Source organism: Amborella trichopoda, chromosome 13 (assembly GCF_054954075.1).
Source record: "Amborella trichopoda isolate Santa Cruz 75 chromosome 13, AtrichopodaSantaCruz75HAP2 v2.0, whole genome shotgun sequence".
In the NCBI taxonomy this organism is placed as follows: domain Eukaryota; kingdom Viridiplantae; phylum Streptophyta; class Magnoliopsida; order Amborellales; family Amborellaceae; genus Amborella; species Amborella trichopoda.
Genome location: NC_142348.1, coordinates 49865842 through 49889621, shown reverse-complemented (window position 1 = coordinate 49889621; position 23780 = coordinate 49865842). Strand labels below are relative to the sequence as shown.

Genomic DNA, 23780 nt, shown 5'->3' with positions numbered 1-23780 from the left:
CCATTAGAGAAAAGTTCGTGAGGTCATGGTTGTCATTACGGAAAAGTTCGTGGGCAGTTTCGTTCCTACTATATATATAAATTAAGTGGCCCTCTCGTTATAAAATTCCACAAATTATCAGCACTTGACCTGCAACCTCAACCTCAACCTCAATCTCAATCTCAATCTCAATCTCAATCCTGAATGGTGACGTCCACGTGTGGAAAAATAGTGGCTCTCATTCTCTCTCTAAGTAGAAGTAGAAGTAGAAGTAGAAGTGAGGGATATATTATAGAGGGAGAGTGTCGACATTTGGCTTGAGGTACTTTGGTTGTGAGAATAGTGGCCTACACAGTGAGTGAGTGAAACAGAGATACTGAGTTGCAGGGACAAAAGGGAGAGATTACAAAAAAGGGATTTTAGAGAAGAAAGAGAGTGGGATTGCTTGCTTGGGTTGCGAGAGACAACGCCCGAGGCCCGAATTTAAGATAGAGACCGCATCACTTGCACCTTCAGAGAGACCACTTCTTTATCAAGAATTTTAGAGAGGGAATACCTTTTTGCAGTAGTGAGAGACAGCTACATAGAGTGGTGGTTTTTGCATCCATATCTGCACCTAGAGTTAGAGAGAGGCGTTGCGGCCACGGCCAAGCCATGGCGCCACCACCACACAAGCTGCCGACCTACGAGTTTGAGTGGGGGCCAGCCCCCTCCATCTCCATCTCCACCTCCACCTCCACCTCCACCTCCACCTCCACCTCCACCGTCCACTCTCCCTCCATCAAGGGCAACAGCAACTCCACGCCATCCATGCGCATGATGAGCTTCTCCCCCCAACTCATCGCCATGCTCATTGCCGTCATCGCCGCCTTCCTCCTCGTCGCCTACTTCCGCCTCATCTCGGCTCACCTCCTCCCCCAGCTCCGCCGCCTCCTATCCAAGCTCCACCGCATCTTCCGCCGTCGCCGCAGGCGCCGCCGCGGCTGGGGGCCGGATTCGGGCAACTCCTCTCCGGACACGCATGCCGTCATCTTCCACGGCCACCACGACGCCACTGCCACCGTCCAGATCTTCTCGTCGTACGGCCTCGACGACACCGCCATCAAGACCATCCCTCTCTTCCTCTACGCCGATGGAAACCGCTACGTGACGGACGGGAGCCGTGACTGCGCCGTCTGCCTCCTGGAGTTTGAAGAGAACGACTACCTACGCGTCCTCCCCAAATGCTGCCACGTATTCCACACCGACTGCATCGACATGTGGCTCCGGTCCCACGCCAACTGTCCCCTCTGCCGGGCAGGCATCTTTCCGCCGGAATACTCCTACCCACGCCGGAATATTCTCCTCCCGTTGGAGTCTCCCTTCGTCCCGGCCATGGCCGCAAGGATAAGGCCCAGCCTCGATGATGTCATTCTCGCTGGAATCCTGTCTCCGCCACCACGGCAGCCAACAGAACCCGACACGCTGGCGGAGATCACTGTCGTGAATGGGTCGCCCGAAAATGACGCACAAGCGGGGGAAGACGGCCACACACGACGTAACTTTTTGCTGAAACGATCGTATTCGTTTGGATTTGAGCGGAATCTGACATCATCGCCGGGGCGGTTTTCCAGGGGCAGTGGGCTGTGGAGCAAGAGGCTGACGTCCCCGTTCACAGGCTCAAGCAAAGCTAGGGTTTTCTCGTTCCGTTACTACAGGGGGTTGAGGTCGCCGTTTTTCAGGAGGCGGAGCTCGCTCAGTAACGCAGGCTTCTTCCCTCTATCGGAGTCTCACTCGCGTTTCGGTGGCGGATCGTCGAGGCGGAGCCGCTCCATGACGAGCCCCATATTTCGGCCCGTCAATGTCATTTCGTCCAGTCGCTTGAGATGCGGTGACCCTGAAGCCCTGCTGTCACCGGAAAGGCTCAATCGTCGCTAGCGTGACACATCATATCTCCGGCGAATTAAGTGAGCTTCTGCGCAGCCACGTGGCGTGCTTTGGCGATGGAGGCCAAAATCCCCACCGGTGCGGCCGTGGAAGCTGTGACAGGGCGGAGCAATGCAACTGCGCCACCGCGAAAAATTGATTTTTTGTGGTGGCGAAATTTCGTTGACGAAAAGGGACGAGCTTTAATGAGAAGGAAGAGGACTTAATGAGGGGCGTGCTTTCTTAACGTGCACATTCAATGGGGGCAGGTGGGTGAATTAATGGCTTTTTGTTTTGGGTTTGCTGAAACTCATAAATGAGAGGTGATTAAGCTAAGCTCACTGTTAATTCCGCCATTAGTATTTTTAATTAAATGGTTTTTAATGTGGGTTTCCTTTTCTGTAAATTCCATTGATGGTGTATGCTCTCCTTCTATGCAAGGATTAGAGGCTTTAAAAAACACACTGATCCGTCCAAGTCACCATCAGGACCGCCGATCCACATAGGTTTTTCACAGGTTTTTTAGAATGTATATTAAATTGCATTAATGCTTTTGATCATTATTATTGTATTCTATTTGCCTCTTGAATTAGTATACATCTCTTTGTTAGAAAAAAAACGAATTAGTGTACATCTTGGTTAGCCTTTTTTTTTTTTCTGTGTTAATTTAGATTTTGGGTTTGCAATGAATTTTATGTTTCACTACGATTTTTTAAATGCTTTGTTAAATTAATTTGTTTTTGGGTAGGGTAAAGCATCTTGCTGGGAATCTAACCTTAATCCCTGCCTTTTTGTCTCGGCCTTAGCAATCCCTGTTCGGTTGTGTTTTTGAAAATTGTAGGACGAAATTTCGGACATATCGGATGAGATTTCAGAAATTTTCAGTTATGTGGATCGGATTTGACGCGTCAGTTCGAGAATGGTTTGGCTGGATATAAATTTAGAGGTAATTTTTAATATATTTTATATTTTTGAATCATGGTTATTATTATTTATTTTATTTAAGATTTGGTTCAATCCAACTAGGTTTAATTAGACTATACCTCACAGCAAATCCAATCTCAATAACATTGGGTACCATCGTAATGCACCAAAAAGGCAGGGCCTCTACACTAAAATGATTGAATTATTAAGAGTGTGTAGCATGTAGGGGTGGCAACACGTAGGACTCGAACTCTGACCTGAAAATATAGTGTGAGGCCCAAACCCAATCATTCAAAAATTAAAATATCTATATATTTAAATATATTTTATATATTAGAACCCAAAAAATATTACCCGAATAGTATTCCGATCCAAGATTTGGACGTAGACCCGAACTGCCGGCTCTAATTTGTGAACGTATACCAAGACCCAGATAGGTTCTACCTCTCGAGTCCCCAGTCCGTTGCCACACCTAATAACATGCTCGTGTGGTAGCATACTGTAGATCAACTCCCTTGAGCAAACTAGATACTTTTGAGGATTATTTTGTTTGAATTTTTTGGATCCAATAGTTAGATGATTATTTTCAATAAAAAAAAGCAGATTTTGAGTTTTTCAACTCTTCGATCTTGCCCTTCTAAAATTGGGTGTTTCTTGTTCAACCTCAAGCCATTATTTTTTCAAGCACATAAAACATGTGATTTGAAAATTTTCCTTTTCGATGCTTGCCAATTGCCATACTCAAAAGGTTGCTTCCATATGAGCATAGGGAGTGTAGGGTACAAATGTCTATCACTTAATCAATTGTGGAATGCATCGACAATCGATGGATGGAGAGCGATGGAGAGGGTGGACAAGCTAGTCTGGTTGTCCTTGGGACCAATTCCCTTCATCACCGCCCATCCAATTACTGGACGGTAGTTAGTAGTTAGAGCCATAACATTTACATTTGTGCATTAAAGGAAGGAAAATTGTTTCATGTGGGCTGGACCCTATTCATCAATATGTGGGCTGGACCCTATTACAACAATATGCAGTCCAGAGGTATAAAGCATCTATTTTAAAGATGAATGCAAATAAATGCTCCATCTAAAAAAATAAATAAATGTAACTAATGGTCAAATTTTTTTTTAATATAATTATTATGTTTAGTTTTCAAAAAAAAAAATTCATATTTATAATCTCCATGCTAAAGATTATATATTCTCTAAAAAGTATTATATTTAAAATATATATTTATTATCAAGCCCGCATTCCTACAAGCTTTACTCAATACAAGCTGTTTTGTTCCGCCACACAAAAGAAGGGTCTACCTTATTTTTTTTAGCCGCTAAAATTACATTAATTAGGGGTGGCAATGGACCCAACTAGACTTGGGACCCGACATGTAGATCCGACCTCGGGTCTGGGTATTAGTCCAACTTTTGGACTTGATAGGTCAGGTCTGGGTCCAAAACCTAGCCCTGCATGGTATTAGGATATGGGGCCAGCCATACCCGTCCCGGACCCAAACAGTATTGGTGTATGTGGGTATTCATAAATGTTGTCAATATGTTTGTTTCTTAGAAATTTGTAGTTATTATGTGAAATAAGAGAATGTGGATATATGTAGGTATTCATAAATATTGTACATTATTGTAAATGTTGCCAATAGTATGGGTATATGATGGTAAAAACAGAGCAAAGAAACACTCAGACATAACCCACATGTCTCAGTTGGTGGCAATGGACCCGACTAGATCTGGAACCCGACGGGTAGACCTGACCTCGGGTCTGGGTATGGGTCCAAATTTTGGACGTAAAAGGTCGGGTCCATATCAAAAACTTGAACCCAAATATTATTCGGGTCCGTGTCCGGGTGACCCAACCCGGACCCGATCGATTGCCACCCCGAACACTAGTCTAGTACACATGGGACTAAAGAAATTCAAATAAAAAATTTCCCTTTCTGAGAATTTTATTGAAAATAATGGATTGGTGTGGGGCGTTCTATAAGTTTGAGCTTACTTTTAGTCTACAGCTCATTAGTCTCGGTTTTTAATCTCGCTCTATCAAGCTCATTGTAACTGAGCCTGTCTGTCTTCCATTTTCCCTGAGATCATTGTGAACTCAGCAGTCGTTCTCTCATGCTCAATTGTGACCAAGCATGATTGTAGGAGCAGCAATGGGGTCTCAACCCGCTGACCCGACAAATCAATCCGATTAAAGTTTGGCTTGTGACCCAAACATTGGACTTGATGAATCAGGTTCGAGTTCAAATGACTTGGATTCGACATGAATCAAGTTTGGGTCTAGGTCCATTTTGGACTTTACTGGATCCGGTCTACATCTAGGCCAAGGTCGAACTGACCTCTTACCCGACATGTATATGTGCAATACTTTTTATGTAGTATGGAATGCTGAGGTTTGTATAAGGTGCCTTCTTCGAGGTGTAGAAGTAAGGCGCACCTCTAAAATTTGCTAGGAGCCTGTCGTTTTAGTATCGGAAGCCTTATGATGGATTGAAAATATCTTTTTATTTATCGTTATAAATTTAAGATTTTAAAAATAGCCTAGATCAAGAAGATATAAACGCTTGAAATTAGAAAACCCAAAAATTTTCCAGGACTTAGAATTCTTTATCAATTGGAAAGTTCTCCGATTCTTTTTTTCTCCTTCTCGAGGTCCACCTTGCTACAATAGTATCACAACCGTATATAAGCTTTTTCGATTATATAATAGATACCTAGGAGATCAAAAGGAGCATGATTCCGAAACAAAATAAATAATTCAATTGTAATTCGAGCCTCCATCTTAATTAAATATTAACAAAGATCAACCAATTATCATCATCGTCAGAGCCTCTTTACCCAACTAATTGGGTCGGCTAACAAAGATCAACCAAAAATAAATAAATTAAAATGTATTTAATCTTGACAAACATATATCGTATTACTAAAAGAGCAACTTAAAATGAAAAGAACAACAAAACTAGCTTAATATGTCATAGGGAATATGCAGCAGAAAAAGAACAAATACAACAATTAAACTCAATTAAATATAGAAAATCCAATAAAATGAAACCGTTAAACTAGAAATATTATGATTAGTGAAAACCCAAAAAGAAGCAATGTTGTTCTATGCATGCTTACATGATCTCTTCACCAAATTACCATAAAATGCAAATAATCATGAGCATGTATTTTAAAAGAAAAAAGACTAAACGATCACAATCAAGTGAAATAATTTTATGCAGATGTCACCATTCAACCATAAAACCAACAAGTATAGTAATAGTCTTCTTGTTCATGTATTTACCATAATTATCAGTCTAGATCGCTAGTGATACTGGTGCATAAGCCAGTGATGCTTTCGGCTACTTGGACTCTCGCCGTCGAAGGTGCAATACATGCATCATATTGGCCCTCATTTCTCACGAATGGTTTTCTTTGAAGGATAAGAAAATCTTAGGATTCGATTTCTCTCCCAATAAAAATAAACCTCTATACGTTCTACAATTATAACTAAACAAAACTGGTCAAATATACTAGTACAAGAATAAATAAATAAATATTCACTTCACCATTGAGCCAGCTGATGAAACCCACAATTTCTTTTTATCTGACCAAAACCGACTGTCAAGAATATGTAGTCTGTCCATCCAGCCTCCATATTATGCTCTAAAAGGTATCATTATTGTGATTCATGAACTCTGATCATGGGCTACAAAAAAGCCTCGGCAGTGTTCAAGTCGTCCAAAATATCAGACTTTACATCTTCAGGCAATGTAGCAAATGGACCTGCCTTGGAGTAGAAATTTGCCAATGATCTGATTGCTTTCTCAAGAGCCACGTATGATTCCTGTAGAGTTTGATTTTCAAACATCAAACAGAAATTTTCACAAACACTAATTGCAGGACACCCAGGACTTCAAGGCCAGAAATTGCAGAAGCGATGGAGTAACCAACAAATGAAAAAGCAATATCATTCAGTATGTAAACAAACAATGTAAAAGCATACAACATTCAATATGTAATATTTAAAATGAGTCGGTGAAGGGAGTTTATCTGAAAATCCAAACCCAGGACTTCAAAAGGCCAGAAATCGCAGAAGAGATGGAAAAATCATCAAATGAAAAAGCTATACCACTCAGTATGTAAGAAAACAAAATGCAAAGGCAGTATATTAAATATGTGACTTTCAAAACAGTCATTGCAGGAAGCTTATCTAAGAATCAAAACCCAAGACTTTCAAGACCAGAAATTGCAGAAGAGATTGAAAAAGCTATATCACTCAGCATGTAATAAAACAAAATACAAAAATAATACATTCAATATGCAATGAAATATAATTTCATTCTATATGTAATAAAACAAAATACACAAACAATCAAATTTTGTGAGTCACCAAGATATGCTTAATTGCCTGATAACCAAAAAACCCATTCCTATTTCATGATTCACAGATTCTTTTATATTTGATTCCAAATCAAACCCAACCATTCCTCTCTTTTCTAGTATCCCATTTTAATCCAAGAACCAAACTTTTTACGATGTTAAAGCTCGAGATTGCTAGTATCCCATTAATAATGTTCTTCTCTAGTATCCCATTTTAATCCAAGAACCAAACTTTTAAGCTGAAGCATGATAGCAAGTATGTGGTCAAGTTAATATAAAGCTTTGCAATATGGCATTTTCGTCCTCAACTAAAGACAAACTTTGATTCTTGTGAAGATTCCATTGAGTGCCAGTGCATCTTCATATAAAGCTCAATTTTGGGGTTTTATCTGTAAAATCTGACTAAGTCGCCAAAGGTTCGATAGAAGCATACACTAGAAAGGGAGGAAACTCCTAACCTACATATGAAGATGAGGACTATTTGAACCTTGTGTCCTTGGTCCAAAGACAATGTAATCGTATCATACATGAGGGCTAGAAGTTATGTATTCAAATCTAAGAAACATAACTGAGCAAGAGTTTTGTCAAATTTTCAACAATATTTAATGCTATTGTACATATATTTCTCATAAGTCCCTTGAGAAAGAAGCAATTACCTTAATTGTCACAAGTTTCAAAAGAAATAAAGAAGAACCGGAAAGAAATTAAAAAATAAAATAAAATAAAAAGAAATTGAAAGACAACTTAGACTGAAACGATCTCAACAAAATGGAATGGAGCGGTATGCAGTATTTCACAACCATGTTTCAAAACCAATTCAAACAAATTACATTGGATAAAACTGCATACCTCTTTCACTATTGATTCTTGGCCCTTCCATCCAGTCAAATATTTACGGATCGATTCCTTAGCTGCATCAGCTGTCTTCCTAAATTTGGAAATGTCTTTAGAATCTTCCTTTAATGACTCCCTTAGAGTCTCTATAACCTCTCTCGCACTCTTTAAGTAGCTCTTTGGCAACACCTTTTGAATGGTATAAAGCATTAGGGAAAATGAGGAAACCCACAAAGGCTTTTTTTTTATTATACATTAACAAAATGTTTCTGAATAACCCCAGAAAAGTTACTTGGGCAAGTCAGAGTGGGCTCGCCCCTGTCTTGCTCACCCCAAAAATAAGATTAAAAATACAAAAAGAGGTAAAAAATTTGTTAAAAAATTTAAAAAATTAGCAAATACAATACGTGATAGGGGATCATTAAAAGACTGTAGGAGATGAAAAAATTCCGTAAAAGATCGATTACTGAAAATTTTGATTTATACCTTGAATAATTCAGAAAAATCAAAAGAAAAGAAAAAGATAAAAATGTTCCATACTCAGTTTTACCATCAAAATCATATAAAAACATATTTCTCATAAATATATTCGTATTTTTCACATTTTTGTATCTTTTAACATTTTAAATATTTTTTAACTATTTGGGTACCCGGCAAGTTGGGCACCCCAACCCGGCTTGCCAACCGGGTGAGGCTGAGTTACTCAGAGGAGTCTTAAAGCACTGCATAAACATATTCATGATATTGTTTTGGGGCGACTACATATATGCATGATATTTACAAATTGTGTAACTAGTTAAGTGAAATAATGGGTTCTGCTCAATTAATTTTTTTGGAGATATACAAACAGCTAGGACCCAGATCTATATTTCATGCCATTTAACTATCAAGAAAAAAACCCAATCTTGTTTTTATGGAATTGAACTTTTGCAATTAGGTCGTCTGAACAGTGTGGAATTTCTGAAGCATTTAAAATTATAAAAGAGAAATAAGATATTATTCAAACGAAAATACTTATAATTTTCCTAAAAACAGAAAGAAAACGCCATAAAATTTACTAAAGAAATCCTGGTTTTAAATTTAAGCAAAATTTGGCTTCAAACTAAAATGAGATAAAATTATAAGATCTTAAGCATCCAAATTTATCTTTGCAGCCAAAATTTCAACTTAACTTCTTCATTCAATGGGCAAATTTTTGCGGAAATTCACTTCAAATTCAGGACAATATAAAATTAGAGAGTTTATAGAGAAACCTTCCCGGATTTAGTTTTCTCATTGGGGTCGAACAGTGACTGTATCTCCCCCAAAAACCCTTTATCCTCATCCTCTGAACCCCTTTCCGCTTCTTCTTCCTCTGCTCTCAACCCTAGCGCCGTTAGGCTCCCGTTAACAAGCACAGCTCCAGCCAATGACGTCATGCCACGTATGAGAAGGAGACGGGGATGTAACGGACGTTCCTCAGAATCTACGTTACACCTCCATGAACGTGGCTGTTTCTCTGCTCTGTATCATCATAGAAACAAATGGTTTTTTTTAAAACAAATAGATAAACAATAGCACCATTTTTCCTAGGACAAGACTTAATGGCACAATTAGTTACAGAAAAAATGAGAACTTTAAAATTTTACAGCAAAATGAGAACTTTAAAATTTTCATTAAAAAATTAAGGTAGAGTGAGAAAGGACCATTACGCATTGAGAGGGGTTTTGGAAAGAGAATGGGGGGCTTAGAGAGAGAAAATGGTGAGAAGACCGCCATTTTAATTGATTTTTGACGCACCACCTTTCTCCGTCTGTCCTGTCAAGTAAGGCGCGAGATGCTATACCATTAGACAATCACTATCCACATTTCCTTATATAAAGCGTCAATTTTATATGGGATTTTATAGATAATTTACAACCTATCCAATCTTAATTTTGATGGCTTGGATGTGTTACGGAAAAATTTCTTTTGAAGTTTGAGCTTCGTTAATGAAATAATGACGACCACCCAATTTCATATTTAATGATTAAAATTAATGTGATTATTTTGTATTAAAGGAAAATGATCATGTTATATATATATTAAATATTATATCTTTTAATATACAATTTAAACAATCTATTTTTGAGATTTCTAAGCATGTGTTAATCTAATCGATCCGTATTTTTTAAAATTTAATAATGAAAGATAAAAATTCGTCTTCTTGGTTATCTTAAAAATTTCCAACACCCAAGTTATATACTTTCATAGAAGTTCGAGTTATATACTTTCATAAAAGTTCGAGTTGTGTCTTTGATTGTTAAAGATTAATACCTTATGCAAATCATATGTATTTTTATTAGATGACTTATATATTTTTGGTATTTCGTCATCATAGAGTCGGTTACATAAATCCTTGTCTAACTGTTCTATCAAAAATCATACCATCATATAAATGAGCACATGCAGTCTCAATGAGAGAGAACTTACCCTAATTTAAATGTATTCCCTTAAAAAAAAAATATTTTTAAAGATGAATTTAGTGTCCTAAAATACTTATGACGTATGGATGGATGGCCTAAAATACAAGGTTGGGAGTGAAGCAGCCATTTTCTCACTCTAAACCCTCCTCTTTCTCTCTCTTCTCTAATACGAGGAAAGAGAGTATTGATGTGAGGTTGGTTGTGAAGATGGATAAGCGATAGGATAGGAGAAAATCTCATTTGTCACTTGGGTTATGGTTCTTGGTTTGCCACGTGGAAGGCCTTAGACAATGCTTGCACTCATCGAGGGAAATGTGTATTTATGTATTATACTGTAGCGTGCATTATCCACCACATATAGCAATACCATACTTTATATATACTACAATTTTATGTTTTTTCATTTTGTTTATTTTACTTGTTATTTTTTATTTTATTTTTTTTTAGTTTTTATTTCTTTCAGCAGTTAACTTGGTTGTCCGTGTTTTCTTATATTTTCTATATCAATAAACTAAAAAAATTGTTTGGTGCATCCACGTCCGCACGAGTTACCATGCGGGCTTAGAAATTTACACCGTCCACCAAAATTGAATCCCGTAAATCATAGTCTAACAAAAAAAAAAAAAAAAAATTCAACAGTTCAAATATTTTCTCTAAAAAATAACATTTTGAGTTTTTAAATTTTATTATTTTTATGTATTACATACCCCCCGTGAACGCGGACAAATTCGCTGAGTATATAGACTTGAAGATGAGAAAAGGAGGTAAGGGTTTATGCTTTATTTGGATCAGGTCATTTATGGAAGTAGGGAGTAGTGCTCGTATTCTTTTTTTTTATTTTTTATTTTTGTAGCTATCTTCTTTTAGTTGAGTAAAGTGCAGCTTCAAAAAGTATCTAGAAATGTGGTTTTAATACTAGAAATCTTTGTGATAGTCTTTAAATATATTTTCATCTCTAATTATAAATTTCAAGTTTCAAAAATAGTGTGGTTCGAACAAATTTATGAAAATCTTGAAAGTTTACAATAAAAATATATATTACATGATGCACTATTTTTAAAACTTGAAGTCCATTTTTTTTTCATATCCATGCATCATGACATCGACATGAGATATTTGGGCATCAAAACAACATTTTCTAATGAAATTTGTGAAGTGTGCTCTAATTTAATTGTTTAGAACCTCAGCTCTATATCAATTTTTTCCTTTATTTATGAGTACATTGGAAACTTTTAACGCCAATGCTTAGTGCAATGCTAGCCAATTCGCTTTGCTTTCAGCCGAAGATGCTGCAGTCTTTGGATTTTTAAGCTAAATTGAAGCGAAACGAAGCTTCAATGCATCAGCTTCGGCTTGCTTCGGGCCGCTTCAACGCGCTTCAGTCTAATATGCCCTCTTCGATTGAAGCTTCGGCCATAACACATAATTGCCTTTTTCAAATGCAATTATGTGATTTGGTCTGCTTTAGTCTAATTTGAGATCTATGGCCAAAGCACATATTTGTCTTTTTTTTAAAATTTTATTATTTTAATATATATATATATATATATATATATATATTATTTATATTATTTTTTAAAAAATCCAAAGTCTTCATTCAAATCGATCGAAATTTCAAATTACTTCATTTTTCCCACCATTTCGAAAAAAGCCCCGAACGAAAACAACATTGGTTTTGCGATAAACCATAATTTTCCTCTACACACTCTCAATCTAGCAAATAAGAAAAAGACACGGTTAGCATGCCGCCAAGCCAACACATATAAAAATGCGAGCTTAGCAAGAAATATATTTTTAAACTATAATTTGATCTTAATTTTTAGAGAATATATAATCTCCAATATGGATATAATACTAAAAAATAAATACATTTTAAAAACATAAAATAATAATTATATTAAGAAAATATTTGAAACTTCAGTTACAATTGTTTTTAGATGAACCACTTTGCATCCACCTCTACCTCTGGACCGAATATTGTACAAATGCGGACCAGCACACAGGATAGTATAAAACAATTGTTCATAAGAAAAAGGATAGAAAAGAAATCAAATCAATTGCATCGCTTATTCCTTTCTTCCTCCGACACGAGAAACCAAATCCTTCAAAAACCTCATGGATTTGGTGACAGGAGAATTCATGGCCATCAAATTATACAAAACATTCTCAACCTCCACTGTAGAAGGCCTCTTCTTAAGCCTCGAAACCATCTTCAATTCTCCCTCTTCCTCCATTAAAACCTCCCATCCTCCATTATCGCACTTGAAAACCACCCCTCTTCTCTTACTCAAAACCCCTCTAACCTCTAACCCCATAAACGAATAAATAACGTCAAAAGAAGAAACAAAACTACCCATCCTTCCAAAGTCACTCTCTTCATCAAAACCCCACTTTGGATTGAAAATCAAAACTGGTTTTGCATCAATCTCTGCACAAACAGCTTCAACAAGCTCAAGCTGGGTAGAATCAGGAGCCATGAAAACCACCACATCACCCAATCCAGAAAACCCACCTCGATTCCCTGCTTTCATTGTGGAAAGCTCGACATTTTTTACAGTTCTGAATGGCTCAAGTGCCCTATCAGCTTCATCGATAAAGCTCGAATCTGACCAGAACAACACAAACTGAACGGGCGTACCTTTCCTTTTGAGTCTAATTTTTCCGAAAAGTTCAACAGCTATTCCCGTGAGAGATTGCGGGGATTCATCAATGACCGGAATTTCAAGCCTGAATCTTGGTTGTTTCTGCTTCTTTAATTTTCCAGTGACTCTTGGGTTATTGAGGGGCTTTTCAAGCGCTTTCAAGAGGCATGTTCTGGCTTGGTTAATGGCTTCATCCTTGGTTGAGGGTGGACGGTCGAGATCTCTTCCGGCAGGTCTTGATTTGAGTTGGGATCGTATTGGGCGCTTCCGAGAAGATGAGAGAGGGGGAAGATGAAGATGAAGTATAATTGATTTTGGTATTTGTAAAGAGTGTATGGTCGGAAAGTTGGCAAATGGATGAGGAAGAAGAGTTGCAGAAACTAGGGTTTGGGTTTTGGCCATGGTGCCATTTTCTCTCTCTAGAACTCAGTTGCAACTCATTTCCACTCCACCACCATGCTTCCTTGGCTGCATAAGTACAGAACCAGCCTGGAGTGAGCCAACCATTTTCTCTCTCTAAACCCTCCTCTCTCTCTCTCTCTCTCTCTGGCCTTCTCTCTTCTCTCTAATGGAGCTGGTACTTGTATGAGGTGAGAGGAGTGCAAATATGGATAAGCGATCGGATAAGGTCATCTTGTTGGTCAATCAAAACCGTGTCAAAAAAAAATGTCCATCTATGCACGATACTGTATCATGCACCATCAACATATATGGCTAAGGTTAGTACTTATACGAGGATGTATACTATGCTCCCTCGGGAGCATAGTTTACTTCTACTCCCATGACTTTTTTGGGAGGTTTTTCTTTTAATTTGAAATTTTGGTAATCATTAGATGAATATTCTAAAAAAAAAATAATAATAATAATAATAAAATTTAAGGTTTTTTAACACTTACATCTCACCATCTAAAAATTAGATGGTTTCTATTCAATTACATGCATTATTTTATTTGTGTATATTTGTTGAAGTTGATTAGGATAAGGTTTTTGGTGTCAACACGCTCTATTCTTGTGCATTTCTTACATGCGGATAATTTCAACAGCCCTGTTCATGAATGGAGGGGGACAAAACATTTTTTACATTTAAACATTAGAAATGGTCTATATTGAATATTTTGTATACTGTTCATTTACTTCTCCATAGATTATGAGATGTACAGTATTTCTTAAGATGCAATGTCATTCATGTAATATGGGCGATTCGATCACTCTTTCCAATTCCTATCTGGATATCTCAGATTGTCAATCGATACATTGCCCCATTTCCTTGCCCGAAAGGATCAGCTGCTCACTGGAAAACTGCAAGCCCAAGAGCAAAAAATGAAATAACCAGTCCCTCCTACCACCTGAAATTCCTTCTTGTTTGTGTGCTTCATATCCTTAGCTTGAATGCTCAGGCTCCCTAAATATTCAGGTGTTTCTAGAAAGAGAAATACGATATTGAAGCCAGAGTTTGCAAAGTGGCCTGCTGGAATTATGAAACCCTAGGCTTTTTGGGCAACCTTAGAAGTATTTTCTGGCCTCTGTTACTATGTGGCAGAAGACCAGAGCACCCCCTTCCCCTCTCGAACCAGGTGTTGGTTTGAAAGACTAGGGGCATTGAATGTAGAGCGAGATTGGGGATAATTGTTGTTTCTCTCTCTGGGATTCCTCTGAGACTCCTGCAGATATGAGGGCCAAGAGTGTGCCTGCAATTGTAGCTGCACTGACGGCTGAGAAGAAGATAGGCTTGGGTAGCAATATGAGTTTCTTCTTTTGCTTTGGTTTCTCTCTCTTTGCATGGGTTATGAGTCTTTTTGTATTGAATCTGCGTTAGGAAGGAGTGGTTCCCTTTTAAAGCATGCAAAGGTTGAATTTGCTAGATAATACAACAGCTTAGTATATTTTATTAGAGAGTCCATAAAAGTTATTTAAGCTATTGAACCATGCCATTCTGATGCATAATTTACTCTTTAGAGCAACTTGTATTAACAAGGTCTCTCTCTGGATTGGTCAGTCTAGCCATCTCACTAACATTTACAACAAGAGGTTATTTAGATGGCGTTTCACTCCATCTCATGTATGTTACAGTATAGAAACATCAAGGGTCCAAGCCCTGCAGACCATTGCATGCCACAAATTGGGGACCCAATTTACAGGAACTTCTGCAAGTTAGACACTTCTCTCGAGATCATGGTGAATTTGTAAGTAAACTTTGATTGAATGGAAAATAAACTAAGTTACGAATCCAAGCTTGGTTTGTTGATCTTCCTCTTAACATTAATTTGGATGAGAGGGAGAGATCACCAAAAATCTCGACAAGAACAAGACCCATCTCTGAAATGGTGAAATCTCACGGAGTCTCGAACAATTATATCTCTGCCAACTATCTTACAGATCAGCTTGATGGCACCATGGCAATCCCCACATATTCGTAGGTTCTTAAAAACCCTAACCGGTAAACCTGGTTCTCCCTTGAGCAATCCGAAAGCCACAGCCAACTTCTCACTATGCCAACCCAAGCTCTCTTCTCCCTCTTCTCTCTCTACATCTTGCAAGACAAACTCACTACTAGGCATGTAGCCATGAAGCTTCATCTTTTCATATAACTTGGCAAGAAAAGCATATATCTTCTCTTTTTCCTCGTGCTTTCTATCCCCTGCTGTGAAACTGTGCACTCTGTTCTTGATCTCAACCCAACTTCTTCCTGGTGTTTTCAGAACCCCTTTCTCTCTCATCAGTCCCCTGATCCTTGAGGCCTCAACCCACATACCTGAAGCAGTAAAAATATTCGACAACAGAATGTAATTCCCTGGATTATTCTGTTCTATCTCGAATAAATAAGAAGCTGCAATTTGTCCCAATTCAACATTCTTATACACCCTACAAGCTCCAAGCAAAGCTCCCCAAGCTCCAGCACTAGGCTCAAAAGGCATGGTTTTTATAAGCTCGTAGGCCTCAACGAGCCGACCTGATCGACTTAATATATCCACCATGCATGCATAATGCTCACGATCAGGATTGATCCCATGGCATGGACCCATGTCCCGAAACAAGGCACAACCCTCTGAAACCAGGCCTCCATGGCTGCAAGCTGAAAGCACACCAGTGAACGTAACGTTGTTAGGCTTGAGACCCATATCCCTCATCTGGTTAAAGAGGGCCAATGCCTCCATGCCATGGCCATACATGGCATGCCCCATGATCATGCTATTCCATGCTACTGTGTCTTTCTCTCCCATCGATTCGAAAACCTTTTTGGAGGAAGATAAGCGCCCGCATTTGGCATACATGATGACTATGGCTGTTGCCACGGCCATTTCATGCACATGCCCATGCCTAAACCCGAACCCATGTATCTGTCTTCCTTGACATAAGCTCTCTAGGTTTGCACAAACTGGAAGTAGGCTTGTGACTGTGATTTTGTTAGGCTTAAAGCCTGTATTAGTCATATGAGCAAAAAATTCCATAGCTTTCTCATATTCACCATTCTGCGAACACCCAGCAATCATAGCATTCCATGAATCTAAATTCGGTTTTATCCCCGAAGCCTTCATTTCTCTGAAAAGCTCAAAAGCTTTTCCACTCACACCAGACCTAAAATAAGTTGTTAAAATTACATTCCATGAGACCACATCTCTCTCTTGAATCCGATCAAAAACTAAGCGAGCTCGAACTGAGTCTAAACAATTAGCATACACATCGACAAGCCCACTGCTCACATAAACATTGGCTTCCAAACCCATTCTCAAAACATAACCATGAAACTCTCTTCCAAGGTTCAACGCTTTCAAATCTGAGCAAGCTTTGAGAACCAAAGAAACAGTAACTGAATTTGGCTTAACCCCATTAATCTGCATCTCTCTAACAATCTCAAGAGCCTCTTTCGAGAGCCCACAGTGAAGATAGGCAGAAGCCATTGTGGTCCAAGAGATTACATCTCTCTCTTCTAGGCCCTTGAAAACCTCAGTCGCGCCCCAGACAAACCTGCATTTTCCATACATGTCTATTAAGACATTCCCCATGAGAAGATCTCTCTCTAACCCGAGCCTTTTCACATCGTTGTGGATCTCATGTGCTAAATTGAGATCCTTCAAAGATGAGCACGCTCTAGCTATGGCCAAGAGAAAAAATGTATCTGGTTCTAGCTTCTTTGCCTTTTTGAATTGATGATAAAGCTCAGTGGCTTTTTCTGCGAGACCCCATTTGTTATAGCCAGAAATGAGAGAAGTCCATGACCGAATTCTTGGTTCATGAATTTCATCAAACAAGTTCTGGGCTTTTTGCAAATCACCTGCATTTGCATAAAGTTCCACTGATTTTTGGAGAGAGAGGGTTTTGGGGGAGCTTGAGTTCACTAGAAAATGGAAATTTTCAGATTTTTTAAGAGACTTATCGCCATTATGAATCTGTGAGATGTTGAAATCTTGAGGATTGGAAGAGATGCTCCTTTGGCCTGAAATTCGTTGGGTTTTAAAGGTTTTTCTCAGTCGAATGTATCTTTCGGAAATTGAGTCAAAATGGCAAAGAAAATTGAGGGTGAATTTGGCTCTTGATCCATGGATTGCAAAGATCATGAATAGAGATAGCTTCCGTTTTTGAGGGGTTTTGAGGTGCAAAGTTGCAGTAGATTTCGCCAATATTTCGTTTTGTAGGGTTTTCCAAGGGGATAAAAGTTTCAGCGAGTACCGAGTAAATTTCGCTTTGGCGATAAGAAGGATTTGGGGATCAATTTAATAGCATCCATTTGATCATCCTCTTCTACGTAGCGCCTTCATTCCTTGCGCTAGTTACCTCAATTCTGCTTCACAGTAACAATGCCAACAAGTCCAGAATGAGGGGATGCAACAGGTGGGGTCCGGCTGGACCCGGACCCGGACCCGGACCCAGACCCATATCCGAATAGTATTCGAGTTCAGGTTTTAGACTTGGACCCGACCCGTTGGATCCAAAAGTTCGACCCATACCCGTGCGTCCTAGGTCTATCTCGTTAGGTCCCGGGTGAAATCGGGTCTATTGCCACCAAGCTCATATACCCATACTGTTGCCAACAAAGTCCTAAGGCCCATGCTCCAAGTGAGAACGGGAATCCGAATCAGAACATGAGTTTATAGAAAAGTAACAAAATTTGCACCATGAAAAAAAATATTGGAAAAATGACCAATTCCACAAGGCCCATGCCCCAAGTGAGCTCCAAAATCTACTAAGAAATAGGAACATTTTCAATGTGCAAACACATTTTTCTATTTTTGAACAGTGACTTAAATCTCATTTCCTAAAACTTAAGATCCTAAAAATTCTCAACTTATTAAGGTGCCACGTGTAGAGCGAAATTTTTGATCTAGACCAATTCACATCACCCCATTGCTTTAGCTTCTCACAATATTCTATTCTCTCTGAACAGCGGGAGTTCCATGGACGTGACTGTAAGGATCTGGAGCTCTTTTGCCATGGAGGTGAGGATTGGACGGTGGGATTAAACTCTTTCCACGCCGGAGCGAATCCCCACCATCCGTGGCATGCTCCTCTTTTTTTTGATGAAGCAAATTCCAGGGTCTTTTGGCACCATTTTGGGATTCTCTCTACGCCTAGGCCAAACAGTGTCCTCGGGAGCTGCACTTATGATCATGTCTAGGGGTGTTGATTTTTATGACTACACAGCTTTTTGGTAATCTCCCTCTCTCTCATGCTTAGGATTGGGAACAGGCCGGGCTTGGGTCTCCTGCTCAGGGTTAGGAATAGGCCGGGCTTGGGCTGCTCCAGCCCTGGCTTTGGCTTGGCTCTTATCCCTATAGGATCAACCAAAGCTTGGCCCGACTTGGGCCTAAATGGAACAAAGAAATAAAAAACAAAGAGAAAAATTAAGGAGGATAGTTCCTTGCTGAATCAAGCCAGCCCTGTCGAGACCCTGGCCAAAGCCGGGCCTTGACCTGGCCCCAGGCCACATTTTGTTGCCAGACCTTAGTTTTATAAGGCCCGACCAACTGAACCAGTCTGGGCCACCCAGCCCATTGCCATCTCCTGGTTCTTTCTACGAGCCTTCTTTATGGAGTACAATCTAGTAATGCTCTTTCAATTGAGCCTGCACGTTCCAAAGCTGATAATGTAATTTATTTCCGAAATCGTCACCAGCCCATATACTATGCTCCTGCATAAGCATATTGTGCACCTACTCCCTCGCTCAAAACACTTCTTTAGGTGGAATATTTTTGGTTCTTTTTTTTTTTTTAACCACATAAGGATTATTAGATGATTATTTTTGTTAAAAAAAAAAAATTGAGTTTTGAGTTTTGTCACACCTAGATCTAGCTGTTCAAAAATTGGATGGTTTCTATTCAATATTGAAACATAAGCTTTTTTTAGTACATAAAGATTTGATTTTGGAAATTTATTTTCCCTAACATATGTTTTTGCCTGAGTTAACAGATATTATACTCCTTAGGGACTAGGAAGTCTTTTATGCTCTCTTGTTAATACCCGAGTAAGCAGATACTATACTCCTTAGGGAATAGGAAGTCTTTTATGCTCTCTTATTAATACCCCTTAGGGAGTAGAAAGTCTTTTAATAAGACCCCTTAGGGAGTAGGAAGTCTTTTATGCTCTCTTATTAGTGTCTCTTAGTTGGTGTAGTAAGCTATTGGATGCATTTCCTATGGGGCATGCATACTATGATCCAGCGGGAGTATACTATGCATTTACTCTCTCCCTCAAACACCTATTTAGGAATATTTTTTTAGTCTGAAATTTGGGGATCCATATAAGAATTACTCTATAATTATTTTCAAAGGGAAAATTTTGAATTTTGAGTTTTGCGACACTTAGATCTAGCCTTTCAAAAATTAGACACTCTCATTCAATATTGAGGCACTAGTTTTTTCTGGTATATAGAGAATTTATTTGGGAAATATTGTAAATTGGAATTAGTTTATGGGTTACAGAAATTTTTGAGATCTAAAAAGTACACCTAGTACGTGTTTTGCCTTGAGGAGTAAATGGATAGTATAATCCTGCAGGGGTAGGAAGTTTTTTTGGTTTTCTATAAGGCCTTGGTTATATGAAAACGAATCCTCTTTTGGAAACCACCTTACACATCGGAAATCTCCACCGTGCCTCTAAAATCAATTTCCAACATTGACTATGAAATTTGAAAATGATACAGAAGTTGTAAATCCATGAGCATTTATTTTTATGGCGAAATGGATGGTTTAGATAAGTATTATAATATTATATATATATATATATATTGAATATTCACCTATTTTTTATCGACACATGTATAAAATTTCAAATAAGTTGGATTTGTAAAAAAAAAAATTAAAATTCAAACACTATCAGGCATTCGTGATCGTTAGATCGGTCTAGATTTAATCTAGGCCATTGGGCTCATTCTTTCTTGTGAGCCCATTGCCTCACAGAAGCATTTTCCACACACACATATATATATTATCATAATGGTCAAGGCCATCATGATCGATTTGAAGGTTCTTTGATGCCAAAAATGTAATTTTTGGTGAGTTTTCGAGATGAGGCTTTTTTTTATTATAATAACATTATAGCCATATCCAAACATTTTCCTAAGTTAGTTCTTCCTAGGAGTAGTATCTACCAAACGCCTCTCATATCAAGTCAAAATACATTTGTCACTGCATAACAGGTTTTTTGGACTATACTTTCTAGGCATGGTGTCCCCCGTACTTGTTAAATCCCACAACTCACCTAATTATTATTTATCTATGCAGCCACCCCCAAATAGCTTTGCGGTGAACGTAAATACCCCATGTATAAGCAACCCATGTTTTTTTTCATCCTTTTACTTTTCTCTCAAGGCTTTGTAATTTTATGGCAATTTCTCTCTCTAAAAAAGTTAAGATAGTTTCTCTCTACAAACTTAAAATTTGATAAAGTTTTACTCTGTAAAAATTTTGAGATGGTTTCTTCCTCTAAAATTTTAAATTTTAAGTTTTTAGAGAGAATCGTGGGTTTATACACTGAAGGTATTTTTATCCAAAAAAGAGTTTTTTTTTTTTCCTTGAGGGATGACTACAAAAATAAATAGTAATTTGGTTAGTTTTTTTATTTAAATGGTGGGCTATGCCTAGAAAGTATGGGCAAGGGGGTTATGCATAATTTTCCGGTATACATATTTTCCCACCAAGTTTGAAGAGCTCTTAAATCACTTATTCACCGAAATTCCCGAAGTAAACTAACACGATGGACATACGACTCATAATGCCCATCGAGAAAATTACACGGCCCGGTGTTATCTATAAAAAAAACAAGGGGCCAGGGTTGCCACTAACCATATCATTAAAGAAAAATGTACAAAGAGACCATGTACTTATTGTATAAAGAGATCACACTCACTCTTGTCTTTTGGATTGTCAATTGGGTGGTTGTAAAACTGCTATTAAAAAGACTCAAAGTTAAAAAAAAAAATTTTCGAACTTTATGACAAGCCCAAACCATCCCATTCAACATCTAATAAGTTGGAGTGCTTGTAACGTTCTTATAGTAAAGATAAAAGGTCTCATTGTATGTGATCCCTATGATTAATTAGAATGTATGTTTCCCTTTCCCGATCTTTATCTAACCCATTTTTGGGCTTGTATTCACGTAATTTACCATGATGAAAGAGGCCGATTATATTCATGAGAGAGAGAAGGGGTTTAGAGGAGAGAGGCACAGGGGCTAGTAATGGGCCAAGTGGCCCTGTTCTAAAAGAGTAGGGCTCGAGCCATGAAATACAGACCGAGGGTCAGGCTAGGGCCATTGCTAGCCTGATTTTCCCTGGCCATCCCTTATAGGGTCATAACCGGGCCTGAGCCAGCCCCATGAAGACAAGGGCTGGTACAGAGCCAAGGCTAGCCCGGTCGGGTCGGCTATTGCCACCCTTGGGCTTGGGGCTTTCTGGGTACTTCCAATTTTTTGTGCATGTTTTAATACTTCCATGGCAATAAAGAGAGAGAGAGAGAGAGCTCTTTCCTGGCCAAATATTTATTTAAAAATCATTTGTGAATTGACAGCTACGTGATAATGGTCATGAGCCTGATGATCCCATGGAGCTCGGTAGCAGCCGTTATCGATGCTTTCTTCGCCTTCACCCATCATGCAATCATCTATCCCAGTTACCTAATGTTTGTTGTCGGTGTAGACTGGGTACGTATATATTTTCCTTTTTCTAAACTCACTACGAATTTCAATCAAAACTAGACTAGCAATCTTTCGTTTCTTATTCAACATATCAAAATAAGCTGACAATAATGTCTTACTTCAATTACAACCTCTAAAAAATTGTTGAAGCTTGTATCTAACTTTATTGTTGGCTCACTTCTAATAGTCTAGTCATAATCACTTCTAATGGTTCAATCAGTATTGCATGATTGTTTGTCATATAAATTATATATTTGTAAAGATGATATATAATATTTCGGGAAACGTTTTTATACTTCCCCTCCAGCATAGAATATCTATGCTCCTCCTACCATCCAGCCATCCAATTTTGATCAAGAGAGCCACTCACCGTTTTATCTTAGATCAGACGTCTCAAAATATTTTATTTTTAGTTTTTTTTATACAAATTGTATGAATATAAAATTTGGTACGTGCCATCTTCTCATTGGGGCACACTTATAAAAAATATTAAAAATAAATTTTTATAAAATATAATAACCAAAATACCCCTTAAAAATTTCAAGGGTATTTTGGTTATTTTATTTTATTGAAAATATTTTTTTACATTTTTTGCTAGTGCAAGATTAATATAGGATTGTACATACAAAATTTTGTGTCAAAATAGTTTATAAAAAAATAATTAAAAATAAAATAATGTAGAGACGTGACATTGTGATTGGGGCAATCTTAGCCCTCCATTCAGAATGGATGGTAGGATAAGGGGAAGTATATAAGTTTTATATTGTGGGGGAAGCATAGAAAGCTGGCCCTAATATTTCCCCTATTAAATTAGGGAAGACATAGCATAATTGTTTTGTGTTGTTATTTTTGCAGCTTTTATCTGTGTTATCTCTCTCGGCGGCCTGTTCCATGGCTGGGGTGACACAGGCCTTAGTGGTTGATCATGGTTGTACCCCAAAATATTGTGCTCGATATCAGATCTCATGTTCCCTAACTTTTGCAGCTTGGGTTTTCATTGCTATCTCATCTCTTGTTAACTTCTGGGTCTTGGGGTCCTCTATGAACTGATTTTGAACCTGATTGATGTGTTAGATTAAGTTAGATGTGGCCTTAGTGTTAGTTACTAAAACACTGAAAGTTTCATATGTAGCTGTACATTTTTATAGATATATGTATTGTCGACTATGGTTCATGGAAATTTAAGTATGTGAACGTTGACCTGCCTTGGCCTAGAAATTTGCTAATGATCTTATTGCTTTCTCGAGAGCCATGTATGATTCCTGTAAAGTATTTAATTTCAAATATCAAAATTGAAATTCTCAAAAACAGTGGACAAGTTTTGGACAACTTAGGCAGTTTCTGGTTCTGAACCATCCAAATTGAGCACACGCCAAGTCCTAGCCAACTTGGATATTGACAAGTATTATAGAATGAATAATCAACTTCTTAACTTTAGGCCTAATTTATGTCGTGCTTCAGGGCTAGCGGCTAAAGACCCTTGATGCGAGGCCTTAGGGAAGTTGGTATACAGGGATGACTTAGGCTAACGCATACAACGGCTTGGT

General features: G+C 38.3%; 5 protein-coding genes across 6 annotated transcripts; 2 read left to right on the top strand and 3 right to left on the bottom strand.

The window, feature by feature from the left end:
* The first annotated feature begins 633 nt into the window (after positions 1-633).
* Positions 634-2284, top strand: LOC148779312 (RING/U-box superfamily protein). Its single transcript, XM_020674716.2, has one exon. The coding sequence runs from the start codon at positions 634-636 to the stop codon at positions 1894-1896; it is 1263 nt and encodes a 420-aa protein (XP_020530375.2). The 3' UTR covers positions 1897-2284.
* On the top strand, positions 2019-23451 carry LOC18445987 (CASP-like protein 5C1). Of its 2 annotated transcripts, none has more exons than XM_088856796.1 (4): positions 2019-2153; positions 2726-2830; positions 22107-22239; positions 23089-23451. In XM_088856796.1, exons 2-4 carry the CDS (start codon positions 2804-2806, stop codon positions 23154-23156), a joined length of 228 nt encoding a protein of 75 aa, XP_088712922.1. In that variant the 5' UTR covers positions 2019-2153; positions 2726-2803; the 3' UTR covers positions 23157-23451. The 2 variants fall into 2 exon arrangements, with proteins under 2 accessions (XP_088712922.1, XP_088712923.1); XM_088856797.1 differs by lacking the exons at positions 2019-2153; positions 2726-2830 and adding exons at positions 12501-13823; positions 18488-18751.
* LPA19 (photosystem II 11 kDa protein-like protein) lies at positions 6231-9853 on the bottom strand. Its single transcript, XM_020674722.2, has 4 exons — positions 9801-9853; positions 9272-9521; positions 8034-8207; positions 6231-6648 (listed from the first exon to the last, which is right to left on the bottom strand). The coding sequence occupies exons 2-4, from the start codon at positions 9434-9436 to the stop codon at positions 6511-6513; spliced, it is 477 nt and encodes a 158-aa protein (XP_020530381.2). The 5' UTR covers positions 9437-9521; positions 9801-9853; the 3' UTR covers positions 6231-6510.
* Positions 12333-13600, bottom strand: LOC18445984 (plant/protein (DUF1995)). Its single transcript, XM_006856110.4, has one exon. The coding sequence runs from the start codon at positions 13504-13506 to the stop codon at positions 12529-12531; it is 978 nt and encodes a 325-aa protein (XP_006856172.2). The 5' UTR covers positions 13507-13600; the 3' UTR covers positions 12333-12528.
* LOC18445985 (putative pentatricopeptide repeat-containing protein At3g23330) lies at positions 15039-17865 on the bottom strand. Its single transcript, XM_011629470.3, has one exon. It carries the CDS (start codon positions 17658-17660, stop codon positions 15387-15389), a length of 2274 nt encoding a protein of 757 aa, XP_011627772.2. The 5' UTR covers positions 17661-17865; the 3' UTR covers positions 15039-15386.
* Positions 23452-23780: the final 329 nt, after the last annotated feature.